The 27818-nt window shown below is 40.0% G+C and overlaps 1 protein-coding gene across 4 annotated transcripts in view; it reads left to right on the top strand.

The window, feature by feature from the left end:
• The window catches only part of CACNA2D3 (calcium voltage-gated channel auxiliary subunit alpha2delta 3), a 795640-nt gene that overhangs the window by 726754 nt on the left and 41068 nt on the right, over positions 1–27818 (top strand). For all 4 annotated transcript variants that reach the window (XM_049715277.1, XM_049715280.1, XM_049715279.1 and 1 more), the window contains 4 exons: positions 8929–9004; positions 11644–11696; positions 13422–13477; positions 20727–20838. In XM_049715277.1, coding sequence (XP_049571234.1) covers positions 8929–9004; positions 11644–11696; positions 13422–13477; positions 20727–20838 — 297 coding nt within the window. The remainder of the gene's footprint in view (positions 1–8928; positions 9005–11643; positions 11697–13421; positions 13478–20726; positions 20839–27818) is intronic.

Below are 27818 nucleotides of genomic sequence, written 5' to 3'. Positions count from 1 at the left end.
CATTGAGTAGTGCATGGAACTTCCTTCAGTTTTGTTTGAGACAAAGTGAAGGATAGCCAAGGAGGATGTTGGCCCAGCAGTGACTTATGTGGGCAAACAGAACTTTCAGGATGGAGGCCAGCCGAGTGATAAGATCACCCAGATTTCTTTTAACTGAAGTTGATAAATTCTTAAACCAAAGCCATGTCCCCAGGCTTCACACATTTTCTCATAAGATACCATAAGATATTTTCTCATAAGATACCATATTCCAGGTCAGCTTTTTGTGTTTCAAACAGAGGACTTGAAATGTTTTTTTATTCTTACCATGGAAAGTAAATGGACTCCCTAAGTGGCCCTGACTCATTTAGGGCTTTTCATTTTAGCTGCTTTTCTCTTTTAACTCAAGTTCGTGTCCAGTAAGAGCCTTGTATTCATATTTCTCAAAAGCCACAGTCCATGGCTCTCCTTGCTGGCCTTGGCAGTGACTTTGCCCTTCTCACAATACTAAGAGAAAATCTAGTTTCAAACTATTTTTTATTATACAGTAATTCATTTATTTCACCACCCCTTCTTGCCCCCAGTGATGGAACTCAATGTCAAATATCCAGGGAAAAGTGAGAAAAAATATATATAGCTGGTCATAGCAGAGTCCAAGATTCCTGATAGGGCCTCTTTGATATACTGGACTTGAAATATGAAGACTTCAGGTTGAGCCTCAGAATGGCCACTGTGTGGCCGTGGACAGATTCCTCAGTTTCTCTGGGCCTCAGTTTCTTTGCCACCAAAATAGGAATTTTGGTGAGATGGGATTTTGTGAGAATCACCTGAAATAAGAGAAGTGAAAATGCTTTGCAAATTGCAAAGCTACTACAAATAGGAGGTAAGATTAGCTCTTGGATAAGAGCTCCAAATGTCTGAAATCTTTTTTTTTTTTAATTTTCTTCTCTTCTTTTTTAAATCACTAATGACCCCCAAAAGGTAGTTACTGCACAGCAGTCATAGTGTTGGGCGTGGGCCTGTGGGCTTGGACTCAGCTAGCACCCCTGGAGAGCTCTTAAAACACACCCATGCTCCAGCTGTTCCCCAAGAGATTCATACTAGATTTGTCTGGGGACGGAGCCCAGGCATTTATGCTTTTTTTTTTTTTTTTTAATGCTTTTTAAAAGCATCCATGTGATTCTCACGTGCAGTCAGGGTCAAGAAATACTAAGTTAAACGCACCAGGTGCCAGTCTAGGTGCTGCCCAACTTCGAACTTGCCTGACTTTTGGCAACTTTAACTCCATAATTTCAGTTTTCTCTGCTGCAAGATGAAATTGAAAGAGTGATTTTCGTACCTGCAGTGAGGGTTAAGTGGAATAATGCATGCTTTTACCAAATATCCTTGTGGTTTCTGCCAAAGGGTCTTCCCTTGTTCTTTGTGTATTTAAGTAAGCTCGAGGAAGGAAAGACCCATGGGGCACACCTGGCCCTTGACTTGCAGAGAAACGAACTGCTTGCTAATAATTTGTTTTTGCTTTGGGAGCTACTGAGAATTCCTGTCCCTCTTGGTTGTGTCTCTTCCATTTTGTTCTGTTTTGTTTGTTTTATGTGCGTGGCGCAGCATGCCTGAGCTTTCACCCCTCCAAGGCCATTCGTATTTTCCCTGTGGGGCCTGGTGAACGTCCTCCTCACCTCACCCCCTACACATTCATTAACATAGTCAACTTGTGTAGAATTCCCTGTGGCGGCTCCTTCTAAATTGCCTTTCTAAAAAGGTGTCTCGTCAGGTAGGATTCAAGACTTGGACCACTTCTACCCCTGTCTCCATATGATGGAACTGCACTGGCTCCATGGCGGGTGACTGGAGCTTTCCCTGTCTTTGGTGATTGCGTTACATTTCAGCGAATGCCCTGGCCTTGGAATCCAGAGAGTGTTAGAGGAGAAGTCTGTTATGTTTGGATGGCTGCTCTAATACCGACTGCTCCACCGATGTCTAATACTCAACAACTCATGTAAGGAATGTAATGGCTTCTTGGCTTCCTGTTGACCTGGCTGTGTCCACTGAAGTATGCTTTGTCAGAGGTGGCATTGAAGGGAACAAGAAGACGGATTGGCTTGGACAAGTGTGTTTCTGGGCCAAACTTTCTGGAATGCAGAAACATGGGGATTCCAATGGACTGCTCTTTAAAACCCTAAAGCTGCTGCTTGAGGATCCCCAATCACAATAATAACAGTAGCCACCGTCATCTACATCATAATAGCAGCAGGTCTCATTTATTGAATTATTGCAGTCTCATTATTGAATAATTGCAGTTGACCCTTGAACAACACAGGTTTGAACTGTGGGGGTCCACTTATACACGGATTTTTAAAATCGTCAATACTGAAGTGCTACACGGTCTGTGGTTGGTTGAATCTGTGGATACGGAACCGTGGATATGAAGAAACTGTGTTTACAGAGGGCAAATTGTACGCGGATTTTCGACTGCACGAGGGTCAGCTCCCTAACCCCTACATTGTTCAAGGGTCAACTGTACAGGCAAGGCATTATTCCAAGCAGTTTGCATGCATTACCTATCCTCATGGCAAATCCATAAAACACCTACTATCATTATTGCCATTTGACAAAAGAGGAACTTGAAGTGGAGGCTTCAAGTGTCTTAGTAACTTGTTCAAATTCACCCACAGTGGTGTGTGGGGAGATGGAATTTGAACTCGTGTCTCTTGGATTCTAGATTCTAGACAATGTTTTCCTGGTCACCACTCATCTTTTCCCATAGCTGGAGAAGACTAAAGTATTCTCTGCAGGGATATTTGTTCATATTCATGCTTGTTTTGCTTTGAGAGAAGGTAAAAGTCTTTCAAACTTGAAGTCCAATGTATTGGTTAGTAGTTGGTTCTACTAGAAATAATAGGAAATTCCAAACTAACAAAGTGTGAAAGAACATAGGAGTCTTTTTCTCTTTTATGTGAAGGAAGTCTGAAAGTACTAATTTGGGGGCCTCATGTTGTCATCATGGACACATGACCACATCTTTTTTTTTCTTTACCTCCTTCTAAGTTGGCTTTTAAAGTCAAGATTACCTCATGACCCAAGATAGCTGCTGAGCTGCAGCCATTAGTTCTGCAAACTAGGCTGGCAGGAGGATTCTAGGAGGTCCAAAAGGCCAAGTAAAATTCCTTTTTAAAATTTCTTTCTTTATTTAAGTACTTACTCCCGTACAATACTTTTGCTTCCATATAATACTGTTGCTTAATCACATGGCCTCACCTACCTACAAAAGAACCTGGGAAATGTGCATATCAAAAAGTCGGTGTTCTGCTCATTGCGAGAGGAGAATAGCTGTCGGGAGACTATGATAGCCTCTGCCACATCCATCGTGCCCCAGTTTGCTTCAGACCACCCAAGTCCTCTAACTATTGAACCCTGCTTCCTGTGACATCCACTCTGAAACCCTTCCAGAGATGAGGCTATATTCCTAACTCCTAGTTTTCTCCACACCCCACATGCCCGTGCAGTCCTGAACACAAATGGTCATAGCCACCATCTAATGCATCTGTCAGTGATGTCTGACCCCAGGCAATGACAGCAGGAGCACTCGATAACACCTGTTGGGTTTGACTAATCGTAGTGACACTGGCAACACCAACATCCCTAGGTTCTAACATCCTGAGCCTCAGTTGTGTGCCCCACACTGTGCTAAGCGCAACTCAGGCATTACCATGGTGCAGTTGTTGTGAAATGTACACATGGCGCCAGGCATTTGGCAGAGCCCAAGGATGCTCCTCTAGCACCCAAGTTTCCTGCCTCAAGTGGGTTTTGCATTCACTCATTCCCTAAGCAGAATTTAGCTGTTTCCTTTTATATCTTACTCAAACAAAGAAGCAAAAGAAATTTAGCCTTTTCTACGTGGGATTAATCATAATTGCATTTTCCCCTTCAGTTTAACACGGAAAGCTAATATTCATGGAAGGCGTAGTTGAATGGGCAGACAAGCCACTGGCTAGGTGCACCTACTAGGCACCTGTGCATGTTATCCTGTGCCCCAGGATTGAAGCAAATTTGGCTGGGAGAGCCACAGTAACTTCACCTCCTGAGCCTTAGTTTCCTCTCCATGCCCTTGACATCAGAGATAATACTTGACTGGCAGAAAGTAATCGATTATTTCTTATTGTTACTGCTTTTATTACCTGGGTGAGATGTTGATGTGGTCAGTATCTGTGACTTTGTTTCTTTTTATAGTCTCAGCACCTGTTGATGAAAAGCATTTGGGGCTGATAGACCCTCTGCTTAATCTATAGAATGAGTGAGGCTCCCCTCTCAGGGTTCTGCACTGGACCCTGAGTGGCCCCAATACCCTAGGTGCTGGGCTTCCAGCTGGTGCAGCCTTATGGCACTTATTCTCTTCTAATGATGGGTGCTCATTAACTACATTTATTTTAGCGATTTTCCATCAGAGCGTTCAAAGGCACCTTCAACTCACCTCCTCTGCTGTGTTAGATGTTCTGTGTTGATCATAAAGAACAGTACAATCTCTGTAAGAAGAGATTGGCCACCAAGGCAAAAAGGAGAGACGGGAGAGCTCCTTCTGGATCTACTATTAGTGTTCAGATGGAACAGACTGAGCTTTCCATTCTCCTGGCTGTCTAAGATGTATGAATGAGTAAACTTCCCATGGTGACAATCCCTTTGTTTAGAATTTCCTGTGTTCTTGCTCCATGCCCTGACACTTGCAAGTTGAAAACTGCCCCAGAGAACACATTTTATAGCTCAACAAAGGATACATATTTTTACATGCTACCCTAGTGAGTCACCTTTGCTTCTCATACTTTTTGATTCAAAATTGCTTAAATATGTCCCTCGGCGGGTCTCTATGTCAGATGCCTCCCTGTCCTGTTTTAGGGCCATATTTGCAAACATTAAGCTGTTTCAAGACTGGTTTTGAGGCAAATTTTTAGCCAAAGTGAGTTAGAGTCGTTGCAGGTAATGTACCTGGCCTCATGGGCACAAAGTAGGTGTTTAATAAATGCTGGTCCCCACTGTTACTAATGAGCTTAAATTAGCTGAACTCATGCCTTTGAAATTCAACCTTCTAATTTTTAGAAGAAATCTTTTTCTTGGTCGTGATTTTTGTCTAGTTGGAAAAGAGAAGAATCAGCAAAATGGATTTAAGCAATTCCTAATGTCACGAGCCTGACACCCGAGACTCTACCTAGTACAGGATACATAGGGTTGCCCATGCTTGGTTTGCATTGCTTTGGGTTTCTTCTTCAGAGACTGTATCTGCCTTCTGTCAAAGTTTCAAAGAGACCCATCTGGGGAGCACAGAGATGTTAATGATAAGGTCTCCCCAGCAGCCCGCGGTTGCCGTGGCCTGGTGGTGATGTCATGGGGATTAAGGCATGTTATCTGTAATAAGAATAAACTCCTGCTGCTGAGTGCAGCAGTGCAGCAGCAATCTTGGGCTGGGCACGAGACGCTCGGGGCTTATTTTAGACCCGAAAGAAAGCAGGCAATTATCATGTTCTTTAACTATAATCAGCCGAACAGGATACAGGTAGCCACAAAATGGAGTTATTTAAAACAGTAACAAAATCACTTCAAAAAGGGCAACAATCTGGAAGTCTCTCTTTCTGCAACATCTAGTTAAAGCTGCCTAAGCATGGAGAAGAGAGAGAAGGTTTGTTTTGTAACCTCCTCAGTGGCAATCAGATCAGGAAAGCTTATTTGTGAAATGAAAGGCAGGAACCCTGGCCTGGAAGGTGCCCTAGAGCAATTGAGTTTGGGCCCAACAAGTAAACTGGAGCCTTTAAAAATGATCCCAGGAGAATCCTGAGCTTCCAGCCATCTGTTTGTCATGGTGGTTACCATGACAAGGGGCTCTCACTAGCCTGGCCAGCTAGTCCAACCTGGTCTGATGACCCCGTCACAGCACCTCAGCTTGGGTTGGAAGTTGATTCTGGATATTGATTATGAGACCCTATCTTGGGTAGCATTCCCTGTGACATTCCCATAAGACTCTGGGTTGGGGCACAGGGCTGAATTCTAAGCATTTCCTAGAACCTTCTGCTACTGAGCAGAAGGCAGAGTGAGGTGGATTCAGCATGACCCCCATCTAATTCTGGCTCTGCCACTTGTTAGGTGTGTGAACTTGGGCACATCTTTAGGCTAGCCGAGACTTGGTTTGCCCCTGTGTGAAATGGGGATGATTAGAATCTCTCCTGTAGGAACATGCTTAGAAGAGTACCTTGCTCACAGTTGCTAAATAGACTTCAGTAGACATTAGCTGTTGTTACCCTGTCCTCAGCTATGAAGCTCATGGACAGAACTTGCCGCATCATCTGCTGATAACCCCAGCATGACTTCTGAAGGTGTCTGTTACTTCAGTAAGAAGTGTGAATTTTACATTGCATCATATATGCCAATGAGCTAAGAAAACCAGGAGGCCTACCCATCCTCCAGCCAGCTGGGTAAAGCCTGAGTCAATTCCCAATGCATTTAACACCACCCGCATTAATTAATAATGGCAGTGAAAACCAGACTAATAAGTTATAACAGCAGCTGCAGCCCTGCCTTCTGTTGAATGCTTCCTCTGTACTAGGCACTGTGCTAAAGGCAGTACATGTGTATAATCTCACTTAATCCTCACGACCACCCTATAAGGCAGCCATTATTCTCACTATTTTACATATGAGGAAACTGAGGCACAAAGAGGCTTAAAAAGAATTCTAATAAGTGGGTGAGTTAGGATTTGAGCTCAGGTCACTGACTTCAAAGCTAGCTTGCTAATCATTAAGTCACACTACCAGTCACTTGGGCCTTTGGGAACAGTGTAGCTTTAAGAGTCAAAAATCTAGCAAAGAACAAAATTAGGCCTTCTGTCATAACAAGGCTAGCACATTGCATAGTATATTTCAGTATACTTTCACATGACTGATTAGTTAAATCTGAGAACATCTCTGGAAGTCACTTTATAAATGAAAAAATAAAGCCTCAGAAGCAACCTGCTATTATAGATGACAACCAACCTTTTAAGCCAAGGCCACAGTGCATCCATGTCTACAAGACCCCAAACACACTCAAGTCCCACTCAACCCATGCTGCCTCTCACCAGCTCTGACCCAAATTCCAGCCGCAGAGATAGAGTTGGGCAGTAGGAAAAGGATAAAGCTAATAATAATTCTTGCCAAATCCTAGAAAGCCCTTCCGGGGCACCTGCCGAAATCCGCTGTTGAGGATGCAGACTGTGACGTGGTAGGCCAGTCAGGGGCCAATTAGACTTGTCCATCCTGGCCTGCAGTTGATTTTGTGGCTGAATTCGTGTCAGGGCTGCGTCAATGATGAGCGTTTCTGTGAGAAGTTTGTTCAGGGAGTTCCCTGAGCCAGACACTTGGCTAGTTCATAGGCTTCATTTCTGTCTCAGTATACACTGGTTCTGCTTGCATCTGCTGGGAGGAAAAAAGCCAGAGGACAGTCAGCAAGACTAGAAATGTCCTGAAGAGGAAGGGGCTTTGGGGGACTTTCCAGGAGATTGTGTGACACTGGTACCCTCTTGGGCTTTGCTGCCTATAATGCCTGTGTGGTGCTGGTCAGGAGCTGGTTTCCATCTCAGTTTGGTCAAGTGGCCAGTTTTCTACCTGGTGCCCATAGATGCTCTTTGGTTTAATCCGTGTGTGTGATATCTCTAATTTATTGTCCAGAGGGGAAAGCCTTCACATCACATTTTGCAGTTGACCTCTTCAGTCTCAGCTGTGTCATCGACTATTCAAGATTCATGCAATCAGGCAGTCATTCATGCATTCAACCTTTTAAATTGGAACACCTTCTCCATGCTGGGTGCTGTGCTAGGTGTGAAACACCCAACCCCAGTCCTGCAGCATGGAACTTCTATTCTAGTGTACATTTCCAGCACAGTGTTAAGTATGCTTCACGTTACGCACTGTATTATTTCAGAAAGGTATTCCTGTAGGGAGAATTCCTTCCAGTCATTGAGAAGTTCATGTATTACAGTATTAACATGTCATCTGGCAGCTGTTAACATAGCTCAGGCTGGACTTTAAGTGTCTCTCCTTTGGGGGACCAGGAATAGTGGGAAGAGGAGCTTGGGGGAGGGACGAAATGCCCGTCTCCTTTGGGATAAAGTGTTCGCTCCATCTAAAAGCTCTTAACTTGCTGCTGGAAATTGCCATTCTTTTTACTTTGTAAAGGTGTTAATAGGAAAGTAAAATATCTGTAAAAATTATAAAGTAAAACATCTTTGTCAGTGAGTAAAGATCATAACTGGGAGGAGAGCTGTATTTTTATCACCAAGGGAGAAAAAGACGTCCATTTTCCTGTTTCATAAACTGCACTGTTTTCGAAAGCATACTTAGTAGTGAGTATACATATATTCACTACCATGGTGGTGGTAATGGAAGGGGGTTAACAACCAGTGAGCCAGCTGGTTTCCAACAAATTGTCAAAGTGCTGGCTTTATCTTGGTCCAAGCCTATTTCCTCGTGCTTAAAAGAGACAGAGGATCCTGCCATTTCTTAACTCAAAGTGGCCCTTCCCAGCTCTCCTTGACCTTGCAGACATGGTCCATGTGGATTTCATCAGGGGCCCAGAATTCAGTTTAAAAGAGCATCTTTCTCTGGAGTATCCTGGTCCATGCAAGTCATCGTTGTTCAAACCAAAATGACTATTTGGTCAAGTTGGGGGGTTTCTTCTCCCAACCCTCCATCCCAACGGTACCTTTATTCCCTTTATTCTTTAAGTTCCAAGTGTGACATGACTGTGTCTCCAGTCCTGGACTTTGCTGTGTCCCTTGCTTGTCACCCTTGTTAGGCCTGCCTGGACTTGTGCTTGTCACTGTTGCACTGGCTGGTGGTGTTAGTGACTGTCCACCTTGCTGGTTGGTCCACAGCATCATCTGGTTCTCGTGTTTTCCCATTTAGTGAAGCTCCTTTCCATTCTCTTCTATAGAATTACCCTTTATGACTATCAAGCCATGTGCAGGGCCAACAAGGAGAGCAGCGATGGTGCCCATGGTCTACTGGATGTAAGTACAGTGCAGTCACTCAGAAAACAACTGCATGTTTTTGTCTGTCCCTGCATGTGAGCATATCTTTTTCTTTGGAGTCATCAAGTTTATCTGTTTCAAAACCATGAATATTTAAATGTGTCAAGTCAAGAAGATCACTTCTGTTTAAACCCAAATCCAGTGATTGTGTGTATGATAAACAGGTCTAAACTATCTGATGGATTAATGCAGCAACCCCCCATCCTTTTGTTGGATAGAAAAGTGGAGAAGTTTTGTCAATTCCCTCATTCTCAAATAAAAGAGAATTTGGTTTGGTTCAACAGAAACCTTCCTTTTAGTTTGTAATAGAGCTGTTAGCCTATGCCCAAATTCACATTTTGATCAGAGATTCTCTGCTCTAATCATGCTGCTGCTTTTAACACCATTTTCCCTGGAGCTGATTCCATCCATGATGTCACAGTTGAGGATCAATCAACATAGCTTTGTATCATTAGAAACTGGCTTTCAGATCACCAGAAATTAACTGTGACAATTTACCCCCAGTTTAAAAATATAATTTACAATGTGCAAGCAATATAAATTTGGTCACCAATAACTTGAAAACACAGAAAAAACAGATACAGATACTTCAACCTAGTCTGACATATGGGTATAAATATAACCCTTACATGTTATCATTTTGTAAATTACAAAAAAATCAACCTAAAATTTGGTTTGAAGCACAAAATTTAAGAGCCGTTTTGGTTTTAAAATATAAATATACACCTTCTCATTTACAGATGTAAGATCTTGCAAGGGGATTATTTAAAAACCAAATATTTAACACGGTTCTCCTACACTAAGGGAGCAAGGAATGATTCTGAGCTGGGACATTTCTGAGAGGCAACTAGGAACTAAAAATGGGACGATTTGAAAAATACCACTTTCTAGTGAGAAACAACACATATTTCCAAACCCAGCTTCCCTAGCCTTAGCATGAGTATTTCCAGACTTAAAATGTTCCCAAGATATGTTTTTATCATTAGGCTTAAGAGCTCAATGGCTTTACCCTTCTGAATGCTAATGTGCATTAAAATTTTTTAATCCTGTATTTACATAATCCCTTTGTTTACCCTGCATTGAGCCAGCATCTGGCAGGGAATGCTTGAGTATCCTCCTCCCACTGCCGCAGCCAAGCCCCCCTCCACCCCCCTACCCCCACCCTGGCCCCGCCCCGGGCCTCAGGGCGAGCTGCCCCTGTGCCTCCCCCTCTTCCTTCCTTAATCCCTTTATTCATTCTCTCCTCCCACACTATGGAGGACTACTGAAATGTCACTACCCATCCTGGCAGGTACAAAGACACAAAACTGTCCTATGGTCTGACCTCCCTTGGTCCTTTTGAAAGAAAGATGGATATTTTTCAAGCCATAAGAAGTATAATGGCAGAACCACAGGATTGCATGGCTGCTTTTGGTTTTAGGAAATAGTTAAAAGTTCACATCCTTATCTGACCCTGAAAGCCCTGTGATTCAGGGAATGATGAGGACACACTCAATCAGAGCAAGAGATTTAGTCTGAAATCTGGGTGGGCTGGGAGTAACCCCAGTGGATTGTTGTGTTCTGTACATTTGCTTACTGGCTTGAATAGGCAAGTTTTAAGAATGGTCAGGGGTAAATAAATTTGTCCTTGTTTTATTTGAAACTGGATAATCCTCCCATTCCTAGCTCTAGTCCTTATCATCAAAATGCTTAGGAGGTAGGATTAAGCAGCTGTCACGTCAGAAACCAGGATTGGGCATTTCAATTCCCTGCTACCTAAAGACAACCACAGAAGGTTCTGAGATTTGTCTGGACCTGCAACTTGGGGCTCGGGCTTTGCCAACGTCATTACCTGTCTCTCGGATCCACCCACCGCTCACATATCTAGCATACCTAGGTACAAAGAACCGACTGAGGGGGAGACTTGGTATTTTCCAGAATTCAGGAAATTGAATTATCCACATAGGAAATATCACAGAGTAAACAATCCCACTGCTTTTTTTAATTAAAATATTCTGAAATAAAGATTAGCCCGTCAATGCCTTCTTTTATAGAGTGAAGGGGATTTTCTGCAAGGATAAAATCACATATTTATATGGTTATCATTTTTTTCAAGTCTGAATATGTAAGTGTGAGAAAACGCAGCTTAAATCCTACATAATTCATGGGCAGCATTAAAATCAAGCATGTGCAATTTTTGCTTATTTCAATGAATGACATACAGTGATGGAGAACAGGGAATCACCTTTCCAAGAGGCAGCCCTGTGAATTACCATTTGAAATTAGTTATATGATTCCAACCGCTCAGCATTAGGCTGTGAAATATTAGCCCCCAGAGAGTAAAGGTTTAAGCATCATTTGGTGAACTTCCTTTTTCCTCCCAGAGATAACCCCTGTATTAGATCATGTTTATTTTACTTGTAAATCACATCTCACTACAGGGGAGTTCAAAGTTTTAAAATGTTAGTTTTGGGATACAGTATCCAACCATTTTCTTCTTTAAGCTAGAGCTTCACTGTTTTTTGACATGATATCAGTCTCTCTAGAAAAATAACATTGTCTTTTTGTAAAGCCTTAGGTTAAACTACAAATTTTGTGTGTGATACATTGTTTTTAATGAACTGAATTCTTCTCTTCAGCCTTATAATGCCTTCCTTGCTGCAATAAAATGGATAATGACAGAACTTGTCTTGTAAGTACAATTTGCTGCATGTTTAAAAAAGTATTATTGGTTATAAAAAAGTATTACTGCTTTTCTGTGTTAAAAAGTGAATTGGGAGACTCTGCTTCCAATAACCATTACATTCATAATACTCTGCGATAACCTGATTGAACATCTCGAAATATTGAATGTTGAGTCCCAAAAATTATCTTTTATTAAGTTGTTCATGGTCACTGCTCATGCCCTTATATCACCATTTAGCAGACTAACAGCTTGCAGTACACAAACCACATTTATTTATTGTGGTTACTGTTAAATGTAACATAGATGTCTGGCTGTTCTTAATGCAGCCTGGGTGGGCTGTGGTCAGAAGAGCAAATTGCCAGGCTGTCCACTGTGCTCCTTTGGATGTCTTGGCATGTGCAGGCGTGGGGGCCTGTGCACTCATGGGTCAGGGGCTTTCTCAGGTGTGATTTAATTGTTTACCCTGTCAAATTACAGTCCTGCTGGATGCATCTGTGACTTAGGTCAGACTTGAAATGGCACAAAGATGAAAGACTTGACTTCCAGATGTGAGATATTGGACACATTACAGAAACACTGTGTCACACAGAAAGGAGGAATTCCATGGACCAGCATGGAAACCAGATCATTCAAGCTGCACCAAACTCTCTTATTCTTATTTTCCCCATTAATGTTCCAGTTCTATGAGTTTAAGGCAGATTTCTTGCTATCCGATGAACAGACATTGTCTTCCTTATTGCTTCAATGTAACCTATGTTAACAAAGTTATAACTTCAAGTGGGGAGTAAATTCTAAATGTACATAAGAATCAGAAAATACAGGTAATAGTGAGATTTTGATTGTGAGCTGCTAGAGGATAGCAGCCATGAGCCTGAGAAGGAAATGACTGAATTTTGATCTATTTCCATTTATTTAGAGGATGATTTATATTACTTTTGCATTCTTTACTAGCAGTTGAGAAATTATGATTTTTGTGGAGTTGCATTGTGATATAATTTCATAAAATGGAGCTTGTTCTCTCTGTCCCCACCACCCTGCCCTACATACACACACACACACACACACAACTGAATACATTTGTGTTACAGTGTAAATTTTGAAAACATCCTTTGTAGTGCAGATCATAGTCTAAGTAGAGAATATTCCATTTGTATTTCTGAACCAAGGCAGGGGAAGCCCTTTGGTTTTTTGTTTGTTTGTTTTTGTGATACGTGGGCCTCTCACTGTTGTGGCCTCTCCCGTTGTGGAGCACAGGCTCCGGACGCGCAGGCCCAGCGGCCATGGCTCACGGGCCCAGCCACTCCACGGCATGTGAGATCTTCCCGGACCAGGGCACGAACCCGTGTCCCCTGCATCGGCAGGCGGACTCTCAACCTCCGCGCCACCAGGGAAGCCCAGGGGGAAGCCCTTTGAATGTTGACTTTTTACTATGGACTCAGACTATAAAAAGAAAACAATTTCTGCCTATAAAGCAGATATTTCTCAAAAGAGTCCCTGAGTCTAGGTGAACCTGATTTCAGGGTTTGGCTGGCATTGGTGATAAAATAGTCTTTCACAAGTAAGACAAAACCTAGTGAAAATTCAGTGGTAACTGAACCAAGCACCTTGATATCTCTAGATGATGATGTTATTCTTTCAAATGAGGTGAGTGATGCTGAATAACACAGAATGTCACTTCAATTCAGGGTGTGGGTGACCAAGTAACATTGGACTTTTTCATTTCCTGTTTAGGTTCCTGGTGGAATTTAACCTCTGCAGTTGGTGGCACTCAGATATGACAGCTAAAGGTAAGCAGCAACTGGCTTCTCTTTCCTTGCTCAGAGTGATGAACCCGGGGTTCACTGGCTACTTTTCACCAGGGATGTGCTCATGTAAAACTACCCAGGACAAAGAAGTGATGATTTCTCCTCTCTGTCAGCAAAAGGCATCCTTTGTGCTAAGGGCAGCGCTGTTCAATCTAACAAAAATTCCACAGGCTTCATTCAGCCCATGTTGAATGTACACTTTGACCTGTTTCCTTAACTAAGGCTTTGAGGTCATACACTGCACAGGAGAATTCTTCAAAAGCTAGTGGGCAGTGCTGAAATCTAAGGGTCATAGACACATTGCCTTTCTCAGGCTGAATGAATGGATAACCATTACCTTTTTACCATTACCTTCATAAAATATAAATCTGATCATATTACTTTCCCTGCTCAAAACTATCAATGATTTGAGCAGTAATTAGTAGAAAATATTAGAGGCCTGAGTTGTGGAGTTAGATTAGTATGGATTTGAATTCTGGCTCTGAGGTTGGCCTTTGTCAAGTTAGCTGATCGCCTCAAGCCTCAGTTTCCCCACAGTAGGCAAAGTAGAGAAAATAATAAAAAATATTTATCTCTTATCATTTGTGTGTATGTGTACATTTAATGGTAAGATAAATCATGATATATGCTGAGCATAGGACTGGAATATAGTAAGCCCTCAAAAATGGTAGCTGTAATTAATTCATGATAATGGTGATGATGATGTCGACTGTAAAAAAATGAAATATTGCCATTTGCAGAAGTATGGGTGGACCTAGATAACATCATACTTAGTAAAGTAAGTCAGACAGAGAAAGACAAATACTATACGATATCACTTATATGTGGAGTCTAAAAATAATACAAATGAATCTATATACAAAACAGAAAAAGACCCACAGACATAGGAAACAAACTTACGGTTACCACAAAAAAATGACAGCCCATTCACAGAAAGGCATAGGAAATACCTATGAAATTTAGTAATATAGCAAGAAAAACAATATGCAAAGTTGTATACACCCCCCAAAACCCCCCAATGGTTTGGGAGAAGGAGGATGTAGAGTTAAATCAGATCAGCAGTCAGGCCAATGGGAAGTCACTAGGCAGGAACCAGAATAGGAAATAGGGAAACTTTCATGCACCCCAAAGAAAATTTTACCTGTAACATGAACCTGCTTTTGTTTAAAATTGTACATGATTTGAAAAAGAAAGACGAGAAGGAACTTACATAATGGGTGCTTGTTATCTTTTTCTAGTCATTTTTCTTTGGCTAGCATGTCCACAATTTTACTATTAGGGGTGAAAAAAAGGTACATGAGATTAAGTGAGAGAAAAGGAAGAAAGGTGATCAATAGAGGCCAAGAGAATGGATGGCAGTTGGTTAGATGGCTGCTCTCTGCAGCACCAGTGCCTGGGGACACATCACCACTCCTTGCCAGTCAGGCTTTGAGCTCTGTTTCACCTAGAGATGAAGTGCCGCGACCCTGGAGTCAGGCAGCCTTCCTCTGCCACTTGCTAGCTGTGCGGTTGGACAAGTCGCTTGGTCTCTCTGGGCTTTGGTTTCCTTCCTTGTCCACAGAGATAACAATAGTCGTGATGTGGTTGTGAGCAGTGGATTAAACTGTGCATGCAAAGCCCACGTGCAAGATGGGGCACAGAGCGAGTCTCCAGTGTGGTGGGCGGGGCTCCAGTTTTGGGTGGTGGTGTCTCTTTTGGCTAAGACGTCTGGCTCTCTCTGAGGAGTGTGCTCAGTGCTGGGGCAGCAGGCTGGTGGTCTTCAGTGGTTCACTTTCTGGCATTCCTCTCATTTCTCTTCATATCCGCATGCCTGCACACCCTGGCTGAGCGGCTTTGGTGGTGATCATGTGCGCCCTCTTCACGCCAAGCTCCATTGCTGCTTCCCCCATTCTCACCTTGGCCTGCTTCCCTTCCCTGCTGCCACAGGCATCTGCCCTCACTCTTGCTCTGGTCCTTGACATGGACAATTAGTTGTAGAGTTTCTTTTAAGTGCCCCTCCCTGTGATCTCCACTTAGACCAGTGGTTTTCAACCTGGGGGTGATTTTGCCTCCCAGGGGTCACTGCAGTGTCTGGAGACATTTTTGGTTGTCACAACTGGGGATGGGAGAGAGCTATTGGCATCCAGTGGTTAGAGGTCAGAGATGCTGCTAAACATCTTACAACACACAGGACAGCCCCTCACAACAAAGAATTATCTGACTCAAAGTGTCAATAGTGCCACTCTTGAGAAACCCTGGTGTAGGGCAGGAGAGATGAATTAGGAAGGGGGATACGGTCTTGGCACTCATGACAGTTACAGAAACTTGTGAAAGTTCCCATTCTGAAATTTCACATCCCTTCTCCCTTCTTCCCCCTCCACCTTAGCTAAGAGGAATGACGTGATGCTTCAGGTCTCTGTTTTCTGTCTTAGGAAGCTTTTTAAACAACGCTTAGTAGGTAATTCCAAATCCTCTCACTCCATCGACAGACTGCACAAAGACCTTGTCAGATAGTTACATCATCTGCAAGTTGTGTGCCAATATATAGTGCTTTTTCCTTCCCAGAGAGCTGGAACTAGGTTCTCTTCAGATCCCTTCAACATACCTGAGAGGTGGGGACTGCTAGAATGTGTCACTAAGCCTCTCTGAGGCACGTAAGTCAGGCAGCTAATAGGAAATGGACTCAACCCCAAACCAAGGCCAGCCACCTCCGCTGGAGGACGGCGAGAGACGCACCTGGCTTTCTGTAAGTCCCAAGTTGAGCAAGCTGCCGCCCGTGGATTGTCTCATTCAGACCTGCAGCCCTCTGCTGGGCATGGCTATGACTTTTTCTATTTTATAGATGAAGAAACTGGTTCAGATGGTGAATGCAGTCGCCCACAGAGCTGCAATCATCTGGATCTTTGTTAGAGGTAAACGTGAATCTCAGACCCAGTGTAAGCAGGGAAAATTCCAAGCACCATAACAATATTGCCTTGAGAGGTTTCTTCATTCTAAATTTACCCTTCCCTCACTGGATAAAGACCCTGAGCTGAGACATACATCTTTGTTTAACTAAAAATGGAATCCATAATTACACTGTTTATCTGCTTCATTTCCTTAATGAAGGGGACTGTGGAAGGCCATTTCTGCTTGATTTTCACAAAGGTATCATTTTGGCGAAGCTGCACAAAGAGAACGGAGCTTGCTGGCCCCGGTTATGAATGGGGGTGCATTCACAGAGACAAAAGAAGAGGAAGGCTTTTCAAATGGCAACTCTATTCATTCCTGATTGTCTGCACATAATTACTGTGAACCCAAGTCAGTTATTCTCATCAGGGACATTTGTTGCTAAGGGAAAATTAAAGAAATCCAATTGTGTGGATGCTCCATTGGGTGCTTCATTGTGAGTGAGTGATAGGTTCTGGCGGCTTCATCCTGAGACGTCCAGTGTAACTGGGGTGGGAGGCAGACAGGGTGATGGCCAAGAGCCCAGGCTCCGGGACGTGACCATGTGGATGTGCATTTGGGCTCCATTACATAGTGGTGTGACTGTGGGCAAGCAGTTAACTTCATTTCTGAGTTTTAGTCTCTTCGTCAGTAAAACAGGATAGCAGCAGGGCCTTGCTCACTGTGTGATGGTGAAGATTCCATCCATCAAAGGGTCTAGCACGGTGTTTGGCATGTAGTAAGCGCTTAGTGAGTGTTGGCTGCAAAGGTGGTGGTGGTTGTTTTGCTATTTAGGTAATGATCATGACGAGTCACTTTCTTTGGGACTCAAGGCAGGCTATGTCTGCTTTCTGAATTTCAGTTTTCCCTTCTGAGAAAATAAGGAATCAGTCTATCTGAGCTCCATGATGCTTGTGTACCTACACCTTTGTAAGATAATGAGTTTTAAATGCCTGAGAGTTAAAACAGTACCCATCAGATGACTGGCAGCCTTAGTTATTGGTTTGAAATTCCATAGATAAACAGTAATGACGAGCAAATATATGTGGTGTTTTCCATAGCACTCCAGACAAAGAAAGGTCTTCATAATAAACCATGTTATTTAGATTAAATGTGGCCATGGTTTTATATGATAATTTGTGTGTTTCCCAAAAGTACCAAGCAACTTCCAGCCAATCTATAGTCATACTGCAAATAGACTCAATGGCTCATCACCACATTAGTACGGGTGCCCTACAGTTGTCAGAGGAATAAGAATTTCATCTCTAGAAAAGATCAGAGCCAAATGAGTCTCTCCATTGAGAGCGCTGGACTCATTCCATTGTAACTGGGCCCAGACAATTAGAATTAGAGATGGTGCAATTATCAGGGTTATTTAAATCACGTGTGCTGCCTATCTCAGCCTGCCCCAAAGACTTTTCTTCCTTTCTCTCATTGGCCAAACTTCATAAAGCAGTTAAATATATATACATGTGCTGGAGCCAGACGGCTCAAGTTCAAATTTTGGCTCTGCCACATACGCACTGGATGAATTTGGACAATTCACTTCATCCTCTCCTCCATTCACTAATCTCCAAAACAGAGATAACAATTGTTCTTACCTCATAGTTTGAATTTTTTTAAATTTTGTCATGTTGTACTGTTAAATAAATAAATACATGTAAAGCAGAACAACATCTGGCAGATAAATTTCTTAATAAATGTATCCATTACCATCATTGGGTTATTATATGCCATCTGCATGCTGTGCCGTATCCACTTATAATCTGTGCTTTTGTTTACTTAACCTTTATTTCATTTCAACTGACTGACTTTTTGAAAGTTAGGTACCTTAAATATTAAAGGGAAGCTTCCCAAATTAAAAGTCAGTATTGTTTGCCATATAGAGAAATCAATTGTAAAAATAAGAACCCTGAAAATAAACTATGTTATCATATTGTAGTCAGGTCCTCTGAGCTTCATGTTTGGCCTCCCTAGGGTAAAGGAGAAAAAAGCAAATGAAAGAAAGATGGAAGAAACTCCATCAAACAAAGACATCTTCCTGACAAAAATTGAGGACACTGACAAAGAAATGGGAAGAGAATGATGTTCCCACCCAGCGCCTCTGTGTTGTGACTGTTGGATCTCAGCCTCCTGAAATCCCCTTGCCTTCCCCCAAGGCAGGCAATTTGCCATTAGGGACCGAGAGTCTCCCATTTCCTTTGTGTTATTTGCCTGAAAAACACCATTCAAGAGAATTATTCATTTACTCAGCAAGCATGTAATGACACTTCCTATGAGTTAGCACCGAAGGCTCAGGGGATAGACAGTGCTCGGGACCTGGCCCTTTGCGGGCATGACGACTACCCGCGTGGTACCCTCGGTGGAGTCAGGATCAGGGAGGCAGCCATCTGCTTGCCATTCTAACCAAACAGCAGTGGCTCAAAAAGGCTGACAGTCTGAGGATTCAATGAAGTAACCTTCACAGTAGAAGTGGTCCTGGCAGTAGGCACAAACACTTAAGTAGCCCTAGCAATGTACCAGCCACTTTTAGTGGATGAATTCATTTGATCTTCAAACGACCATGTGGAGTTGGTTCCCATTTTGCAGATGAGAACACTACAGTGTGGCGAAATTAAAAACCCACCTCATGTCATACAGCAGTGGCAGAATTCACAACACCCAGAATTTGTGCTCTTAGCTGTCAATACTACACAATTAGCCCAACTCCTGGCATGTAGATGGTAACATGAAGGCTGCTGGGGAGACGGGGCACACATGTGTGTGAAAATATGCGTGTGTGTCACTCTGTTAAGAGTTGTACATGCATTAGTCTGTTTATTCCTCAGAACAACCCTATGAGTTAGCATGGGAATCTCCCCTTAATGTCAGTGACCAGTTCCTGAAAATCACATTATGCATAAAAAGCTGACTGAGTCTACTTCCATTCGTTTTAAATAAGAAAAATTACAGGTGTTATTCTTCAACCCCAACCAATTTCCTCAAAATAATTAAAGCTCAGTAAAAAGGCTTGTATATTAAAGAATCACGTTAGGATGCAAATGCTTAAAACATGGCTTCCTGATCACCCAACAATTATCTGGTTGTTACCAAACAGTTGTTTTGCACTCAGTAACCCTCTGATGTCTCACTTAGTGCCGGCAGCCTCCCAGATGGTCATTCTACAAAACATCTACTGGTAGTTCTGACATCCAAACCAGTTGCATTTGGAATGTAACTGGAGACTTTGTTACAAATATGTATTTATATTTCTATATAAACATCAGCCAAAAACTTTATACAAAGTTTAGTTATTGGAAACCTATAAGCAAGCGTTCTACCGGGAAAATGTTCATGAATAGATCTCCTGTGAAGAGTACCTGTACTACTAGCATCTCCATTTTACAGACGAGAATACTGAGGATTAGCTAAAAGCAGTGAAGCAGGAATTTGTACTCCAAACTGCTCTGACTTAACCACTATGCTATAGTATCTGTCATCATTATCATCATCCCTAATGGCTTCATTAGAATGCTAGCTTTCTTTTTGTTGTAGTTGTTGCTATTATTTTTATTATTATTATTAATTGACATTAGCACTCACTATGTTCCAAGTACTGCACTAAGTACTCAACATATATTATTTCATTGAAATCTCACATCAGCCTCTATTAAAAGAACTATATTATCCCAATTTACAAATTTTAAAAAATTGAGACTTAGGTTTTGGAATTTGCCCACTGGACATAACTTGTTTAAACTAATTAATCCACCACCAAGCCCTTACCAAGTACCTACTGTGTACTCATCCACGTGCCAAGGTTATTTAGTACTATCTTACTGGACAGGGAACTTCATAATAGTAGGATTAGGTTCATGGCTGTGTTTCAAAGACATTATGTATTTTACTATTCCATATTTCAATTTTGTTTTTGTAATAAAACCATGCAATTGTATCATGACCCTAAATAATACGGTGTAACTTGTATTTTATACATTTATTCAGATGTGTATACGTGTGTGTGTGTGTGTGTTGTTGTCACTGCTAAGTTCAAGTAAGTATGAGGTCAGAGACCGAGTGACTGATGTTGTCCCAGAAAGTAGAATTCTTGTGATGCATAAATGATAGTTGATCACGCCAGCAGAACTGCTTGAGGAATTATAGCTTATAGAGTTGCTTGGCAGATGAAATCACTTGACTAATTAGAAAATAATGCATTATGCTGTGCCTAGAAAAATCACAGAGCAGCAGGAGCGGAACTGCGTTCTGAGTTACTGTGGGCTGCCAGTCACAACAGAGCCTGTGCCTTGTATTCTTTATCATTTTTTTTTTCTTATTCCTATAGCCCAGAAATTGAAACAGACCCTGGAGCCTTGTGATACTGAATATCCAGCGTTCGTCTCTGAGCGCACCATCAAGGAAACCTCAGGGAACATTGCTTGTGAAGACTGCTCCAAGTAAGCACCCCCTGCCCCTTTCTGCTCAGTATAGAACTTTTCCAGACAGGCCATTGTGGCTGGCATGAGTAGGATTACGTTGAGAGCTGGAAACATGGCTGCCCTCTTGTGTGAGGAAGTATTTCCATCAGCTTGGAAGAAACATCACTTGGCTTTGCTAGAGAGATCATTTAGAGTTTGGGAAACATTCAAATGTATGAAAATACATCCTAGAATATAAGAGATTTTTAGTTCAGTTTGTAGGTGCGTGGAAAAAGTCCTGGTTGGTTTTTTTTCCCAATTGACAGTTGGCAATTTCAGCTATTTGGGGAAATTTCTCAGGTGTTTTTATTGAAGGCGCCAAGCCTTCAGGATTCACCCAAATCTGACATATTGGAAATGATTTCTTGGAGGCTTAATATGAGAGTCCCTGATTACTAATGAGGTCAGGCCTCTTTCACTGGTTTTATTGGTCATTTGGGGTCTTTGGCCTCTTCATTCCTGTTGGCAGTTCTCTACTGGGTGGTGGATCTGTTCTTACTGATTTGGGCATTCTTTCATTTCAGGTATGATTTCTTTGCAGTTCTCTGCTCTGTATGTGTCTTATTCTTTGGTCTATCTCTTCACTTTTTATAGAAGTCTATAGATGCATATAAAATTTTTTTTGATTTTATTTTAATGTAGTCTAATTTATTCTTATTTTCTTCTTTAATTTGTGCATTTTGTGCCTTGTTTCAGAAAGTAGTGTCTGCCCTAATGTAATAAATATATTCTCATATATTTTTATTCTGAACACTTTAAAGGGTTGCCTTTCACATTAGAACTTTAATCCCTCTGGAATTTACTTGTGTGAGTGTCATGAGGTAGGGTCTAATTTGGTCCTTTTCCATATAGTTGGCCTGTTAACCAGCACTTTATATTGAGTACTTTTTATTTTCCAATAGATATATTATGATACCTGTATCATGGGCTGAATTCCCATCTATTTGCAGATCTGTTTTCAGGTTTTATGGTTTGCCAAAACCTGTGTCAACACAATATCTCTTTAATTATTATACCTTTGTAATGTGACTTGATAGCCAGGAGAACAAATCTCTTTTTCTTATTCTTCTTCTAAATCAACTTGACTATTATTGCCTTTTTACTCTTTTGTATTAATTTTAGAATCAGCTTATTAATTTTGATGAATTATGCTAGGGTTTTGATTAAAATTGCTATAAGTTATAGATTAATTTGAAGATAAGTGCTATTTTTAATGATACTGGACCTTCCCACTTATAAGCTGAATATCTCTCTTTATTTACATACCTATCAATACAGTTTTATAATTTTATGTTAGATTTATACCTAAGCAGCTTATGGTTTTTTGCTATCAGAAATGGCATATGTTTAAAACTACATTATCTGATCAGTAATTGCTAACACATGAGAAGCTCACTGATTTCTGTATATTAAATATCCTGCATCCAACTGCTAACTGCTCTTTTAGATCTAATAGTTTGTGTATGGGTTCTCTTGGACTTTTTTTCGTACAGAGTAATATCATTTGTAAAATTTTCCTTTCTAATCTCTACACTTAATTATTGTTTTATTGAACTGGACTTCTGATACATTTGTTGAATAGAAGCTGTGAGAGTAGACAACTGTGTCTTGTTCCTAATTAAAGGAATTGCTTGTAATAATTCCATGTTAAGTATGATGTTTGATATAGGGTTTTTAAATTGTAGGAATATATAAATAATATAAAATTTACCATTGTAACTATTTTTAAGTGTACAATTCAAGGGCATCAAGCACATTCCAGTGTTGTGCAACCTTAATTATTATCCATTTCCTAAATTGCTATGAGTTCTTGGTAACCATTTATTAGGTTAAAGAAAACCTCTTCAAGTGTACTTGTTGCTCTGGTTGTTACTGTTTGAAACTTGAATGGATGTTAAAATTTATCGAAAATTTTTTCTACATCCATTATTAAAATACTTTTTAATATGTTGTTACATTCATATAATTTAAAAAATTTTAAAATCATGAACTATATCATATATATTATAAATATCTTTAATAGTAGATGGGTTATCTAATATGAAAACATACTTGCTTTCCCAGGATGGACTTTCATTGTCATGATTACAAAAAATGGAAAACAAAAACCATATTACTAGATTCATTTGGTCATATTATATTGTGAATATTTGCATTTGTGCTCAAAAAGGAGAGTGGACTATACTTTCCCTTACTTGTCCTGTCATTTGGCTTTGCTATTAAGGTCATTTTATTGTCACAAAATTACCTGAGGAGTCTTCTTTCTTTCTCTGATATCTTTAACATTTTGTGTAAGATTAAATTATATTTCTTGTAGATTTAGTAAAACTACCCATAAAACTGTCAGTGGCTGATGGGTTTTTGCTTATTTGTTTGTTTTTGTATGTGAGTAAATTTTCAGTCACTCAGTTTCCTTAGTGGTTAGATATCTCTTTGGAATTTCCATTTCTTTTTTAAATGATTTTGGTGATTATATTTCTGAGAAAATTGCCTGTTTCATCTCACTCTTCAAGTTTATTGCATACATTTGTAAATAGTGTTCTCTTTTCATTAAAAATATTACCATATTTGTGATTTTGCCCCTTTTAAATCACTCTCTCCTTCTTCCCCTGTCTCCCTCCTTCGCACCCTCTTGTGTTTCCTCCTTTCCTCTTTCCCTCCCTCTCCATACTGGCGCAGATAGGTTGGTTTTGTTTTTCTTTCCAAAGAACCATCATTTAGTTTGTTTCATTCTCTCTGTTTCTTTGACTTTCTGTTTCATTTATTTTGCTTCTTATCTGTATCATTACCTTTCTTCTATGTTTTTTGGATTTACCCTGTTTTTTATTTTCTACGATTTTGTGTTTGATGCTTAACTTTTTCAATTTCATTTTTCAGCTTCATTTATATATATTATATATATATATAAACTTTCTCTCTACATTCCAGTTTATCTTTGTAAATTTAATATAGAGAGTTTCATTGTTATTCAGCTCTAACAATTTTCTAACTTTCACCATTTTTTTGATCTGTAAATTTTTAAATAGTGTTTTAAGATTTCCTAATATATGGGTTTTGAGGCTATCTTTTTTAAATTATTGATATCTAATTAAATGACATCGTGATCTGTATAACACATGTGTTTTAGTATGTGTGGAAACTTGCTTTGTATTCTAGTATTTGTCCCCGTGTTTTTGAAAGCAAGTTTTATTCTCTAAAAGCTGAGTACAGGGATTAATATGTATCCATTGTATCAGGTGTGTTTATGTGTTTCAAACTTTTTTTTTCTTGGTCTGTTTTAGATGTCAAGCTCTCACCAGGCTTATGGATTTTTCCATTTCTTCATGTCATTCACTCTGTTTTGCTTTCTATATTGTGAAGCTATATTACCATGGATATTTCTGTTCAAGACTGGTGTAGCTTCCCAATAAATCATTCCTTTTATCATTGTGTAATAACACTCTATATGAAAGTCTTTATGCTTTAATGCCTATTTTGTTTGATAATAGCATAGGATTAGTAGTTCTTCTTTAGATAATATTTTCTAGGCATATTTACCCCTTTCCCTCCATTTTCAAGTATTTTTTTTTGTCATTTTGCATTAGGATTTTGTATTGTAAATAGAATATAGCTGGATTTGAAATTTTATTATCTCTATTATTGCAGATTTAATCTTTTAAAATGTATTTTGCTTACCAATAAGTTTGTATTTATTTCTATTGTCATTTTGTGTTTTCTTTTCCCCATGCTTTTTCTTTTCTTTTCTTTCTTTCTTTCTCCCTCTTTCCTTTCTTTTCTTTTCTTTCTTTTTTGCCTTCTGTTGTATTCATTGTGTCTTCTCCATTCCCTTTTTTCCCTTACCAGTATACTAGTGTATACTAGAAAAGTATACACTCTGTTCTTTTGCTAGTTACCCTTAACCTTTTAAACATATTTCAATTGGTCAGGATCTCTTCCTTCCTCCAGAACAAACAAAACCTTAGAACCTCTAACTTGGATTACATCTCATCTCTTTCATGTAGTATTTTCTAACATTTTAGTTCTACTGTGTTCTCAACCTACCAAATATTTTATTACTGTTATTGCTGCCTATAGTAAATGAGATGTTTACCAAGTTGTTAACTTACCATTGCCTTTGTTTTTAACCATTGTTTTTGGTTCTAGAGTACATTAGAAGTTATTTTCAGGAATGATCTGGGAGTGATAAATTATCTCATTCTTTATTTGAAATTTCTTATTTAATATGTACTCTGCAGTGATAATTTAACTTCATACTATCTAAATTGATACTTTGAAGATCCTATTCCATTGTCTTATGACTTTTAGGTTTGCACCTTTATAAGTAGTCTGGCTTTTCATTCCCCTCTGATGGCTTTTAAAGTGTGTCTCTTTAATGTTCTGAAGTATCACTGAAGTGTATTTAGATTTAAATGTATTTCTGTTTGTGTACGTTATTCTACATAATTTCCTTAAGCATATTAGAGTTCACTAATTTCCTTTTGATTGTGTCTAGTCTGCTGCTTAAAGAGTCCATTGAGATTTTTTAAAAATACTGCATTCTCTTTTTAAATTGAAGTATAGTTGATTTACAATACTACATTAGTTTCACATGTGCAAAGAATCCATTGAGATTTTAATAAGGTTGTCTTTTTTATTTCTAGAAGTTTTATTTGCTTATTTAAAAAATCTGTATATTTTTTACATAAAGTCTTATTCTTAAGTTTCTATAACCAATAATAAAGGCCTTTTAAGATTATTTTAATAGTTTAAATTTTGAAGGTACCAATCCTGTTGTTTCTTGTGTCTACTTTCTTTCCTGGTTGATTATTTTCTCATGTGTTTTGTCATTTTTTACTGTGAGCTGATCTTTGCTATTGATTATTTTTGTGGGAACAGAATAGAGACCGAGTTTCTCTTCACAGTAGATTTACATTTGGGCTTCAATCATGTATCCTATTGCTATTGACTGCCCAGAAGTAATTGTTGTGTTTTTGTAATTAGGAGTCCCTTTATCATATAATTGCAGTAAATATTTTTCCTAAGCAGCATGTAGTTTATGCTTAAATTTAGATTTCTCACACTAACATTGTTTTACCCATTCAGAGCCCCAGACAGTACCAGATTATCAGGTTTTTACACTTAGTTATAAATGTACAAGTTGGCTTTTAGTGTCTTTTCTTGTAAGTTCCTTTGTATTTAAACACACTTGTTTTGTTTTACTGTTTCATCCAGCATGTCTGAGTGTTTAGAGCAGAATAGCTTCTGTATTTGCCCAGTCCACCATGTCATAGTTTACTACATCAGCTGAGGACTTTAGAGCCACCAGAGGAAAGCACTGAAGTGTAGTGGTTTAGTGCTGGGGCTATGGAATCAGAGGGTTCAGAGTGTGAGTCCTAACTCCATTAATTGCTAATTGTGTAACCGTGAGTAAAAACCTAAGTTCTCTGAAACTCAACTTCTTCCTGATTAATTTGGGGGATAATAATGGTAAGCCTATCATAGACTTTTTATAAGAATTAAGTGGGAAAATTTATGTTGTGAATTTAGCATAATGCTTGGAAGGGAGTAAGTACTCAATAAATGGCCACACTTAACACAAGCATAATACCATACCAACTTAATATAAAAAGTTTTTAACATCCATAAGCCATTCTGTTGAAATGTAAATGTTCCTTTTCAAAGTCTAACATCACTTCACTACTATAGAATTCCCTGGAGAAAGAGGTAATTCAGATGACCAAAGTTCATTTATGACTTAAGGATTGTTGACTATTCATGGCTCTGTGAAGCGGATGCTACTGGTTTTATAATGATCATGAACCTTTTTTTCTTAACTATTTATTTATTTGGCTGCACTGGGTCTCAGTTACAGCGTGTGGGATCTTTTAGTTGCAGTATGCGGGATCTTTAGTTGCGGCGTGTGAGATCTTTAGTTGTGGCATGCAGGATCTAGTTCCCTGACCAGGGATCAAACCCAGGTCCCCTACATTGGGAGCACAGAGTCTTAACCGCTGGACCACCAGGGAAGTCCTGATTATGAACCTTTTTGAGCAGAGGGATATTATCTCCCCAGTTATCATAACTACAAACTCTATGAGGTGGCCAATATCTCTTAGCAAATGATAGGCAATCATATTTAGTAGAGTAAGTTAGGTTTCTCATTTCCATTCTAAGTGAGAAAACAAATAGAACCAAGATGGACAACTGCTAGGGCAAGCAGTATTTTTCCTTGTTGACTTGTAGTTAGAAACCAAAGATATGAATGCTGCTTGATGAAAATAAGTGACCTAAAGGTTTCAAACTAAAGAGAAGACTACCTTTCATTCAATGGGAGGTTATTGTGTTCTTGCTACAGCCCGGAAACTGTGTAGGTGCTTTGGGGACGCCAAGGATGAATAAGATAATGAAGTTGATGCCGAAGGCATTGGTACCCCCCATGACTAGTCTTTGTCAGAGTTGAAATTCCACACTGGGTTGAAGACCCACAAGAGGTTGGAAAGCTGAGTAAGGCCATACACAATTTACAGGCAGCAGTGAAAAGATACCGTAGCCTTGGGAAAATTTTGCTTTCAAAGCTTTATTTTAAGACCACCACCCAGCAGCTCCATCATAAACTATGGAGGCAAACAGTAAAGGCTCTGGGGTCTGAGTGAGGAGAGGAACAGGGGCTTGTGCTTTTCCTTTCTTTTTTAGTAAATTTTTTATTGACATATAACGTATATAAAAAGTGTACAAATCGTAAGTTTGTCGCTTGATTAGTTTTCTCACAAAGAGGACACCTCTATGTAACCAGCACGCAGGCTAAGAAGTGAAAGAACATCATCAGCCCTCCAAGAAGCCCCCCACCTACCCGCTTCTGGGCGCAACCCCACTTACCATAAGATAACCACTCTCTTGATTTCTAACATCACAGATTGGCTTCGCCCGTTTCTAAGGTCTAATTTGTGAGATGACAATTTAGATTTTAAGATATGAGGACT

The sequence above is a fragment of the Orcinus orca genome, chromosome 10 (genome assembly GCF_937001465.1).
Source record: "Orcinus orca chromosome 10, mOrcOrc1.1, whole genome shotgun sequence".
Taxonomy (NCBI): Eukaryota; Metazoa; Chordata; class Mammalia; order Artiodactyla; family Delphinidae; genus Orcinus; species Orcinus orca.
Note: the sequence above shows the minus strand (reverse complement) of the source record. Positions and strands in the feature narration are given on the sequence as shown.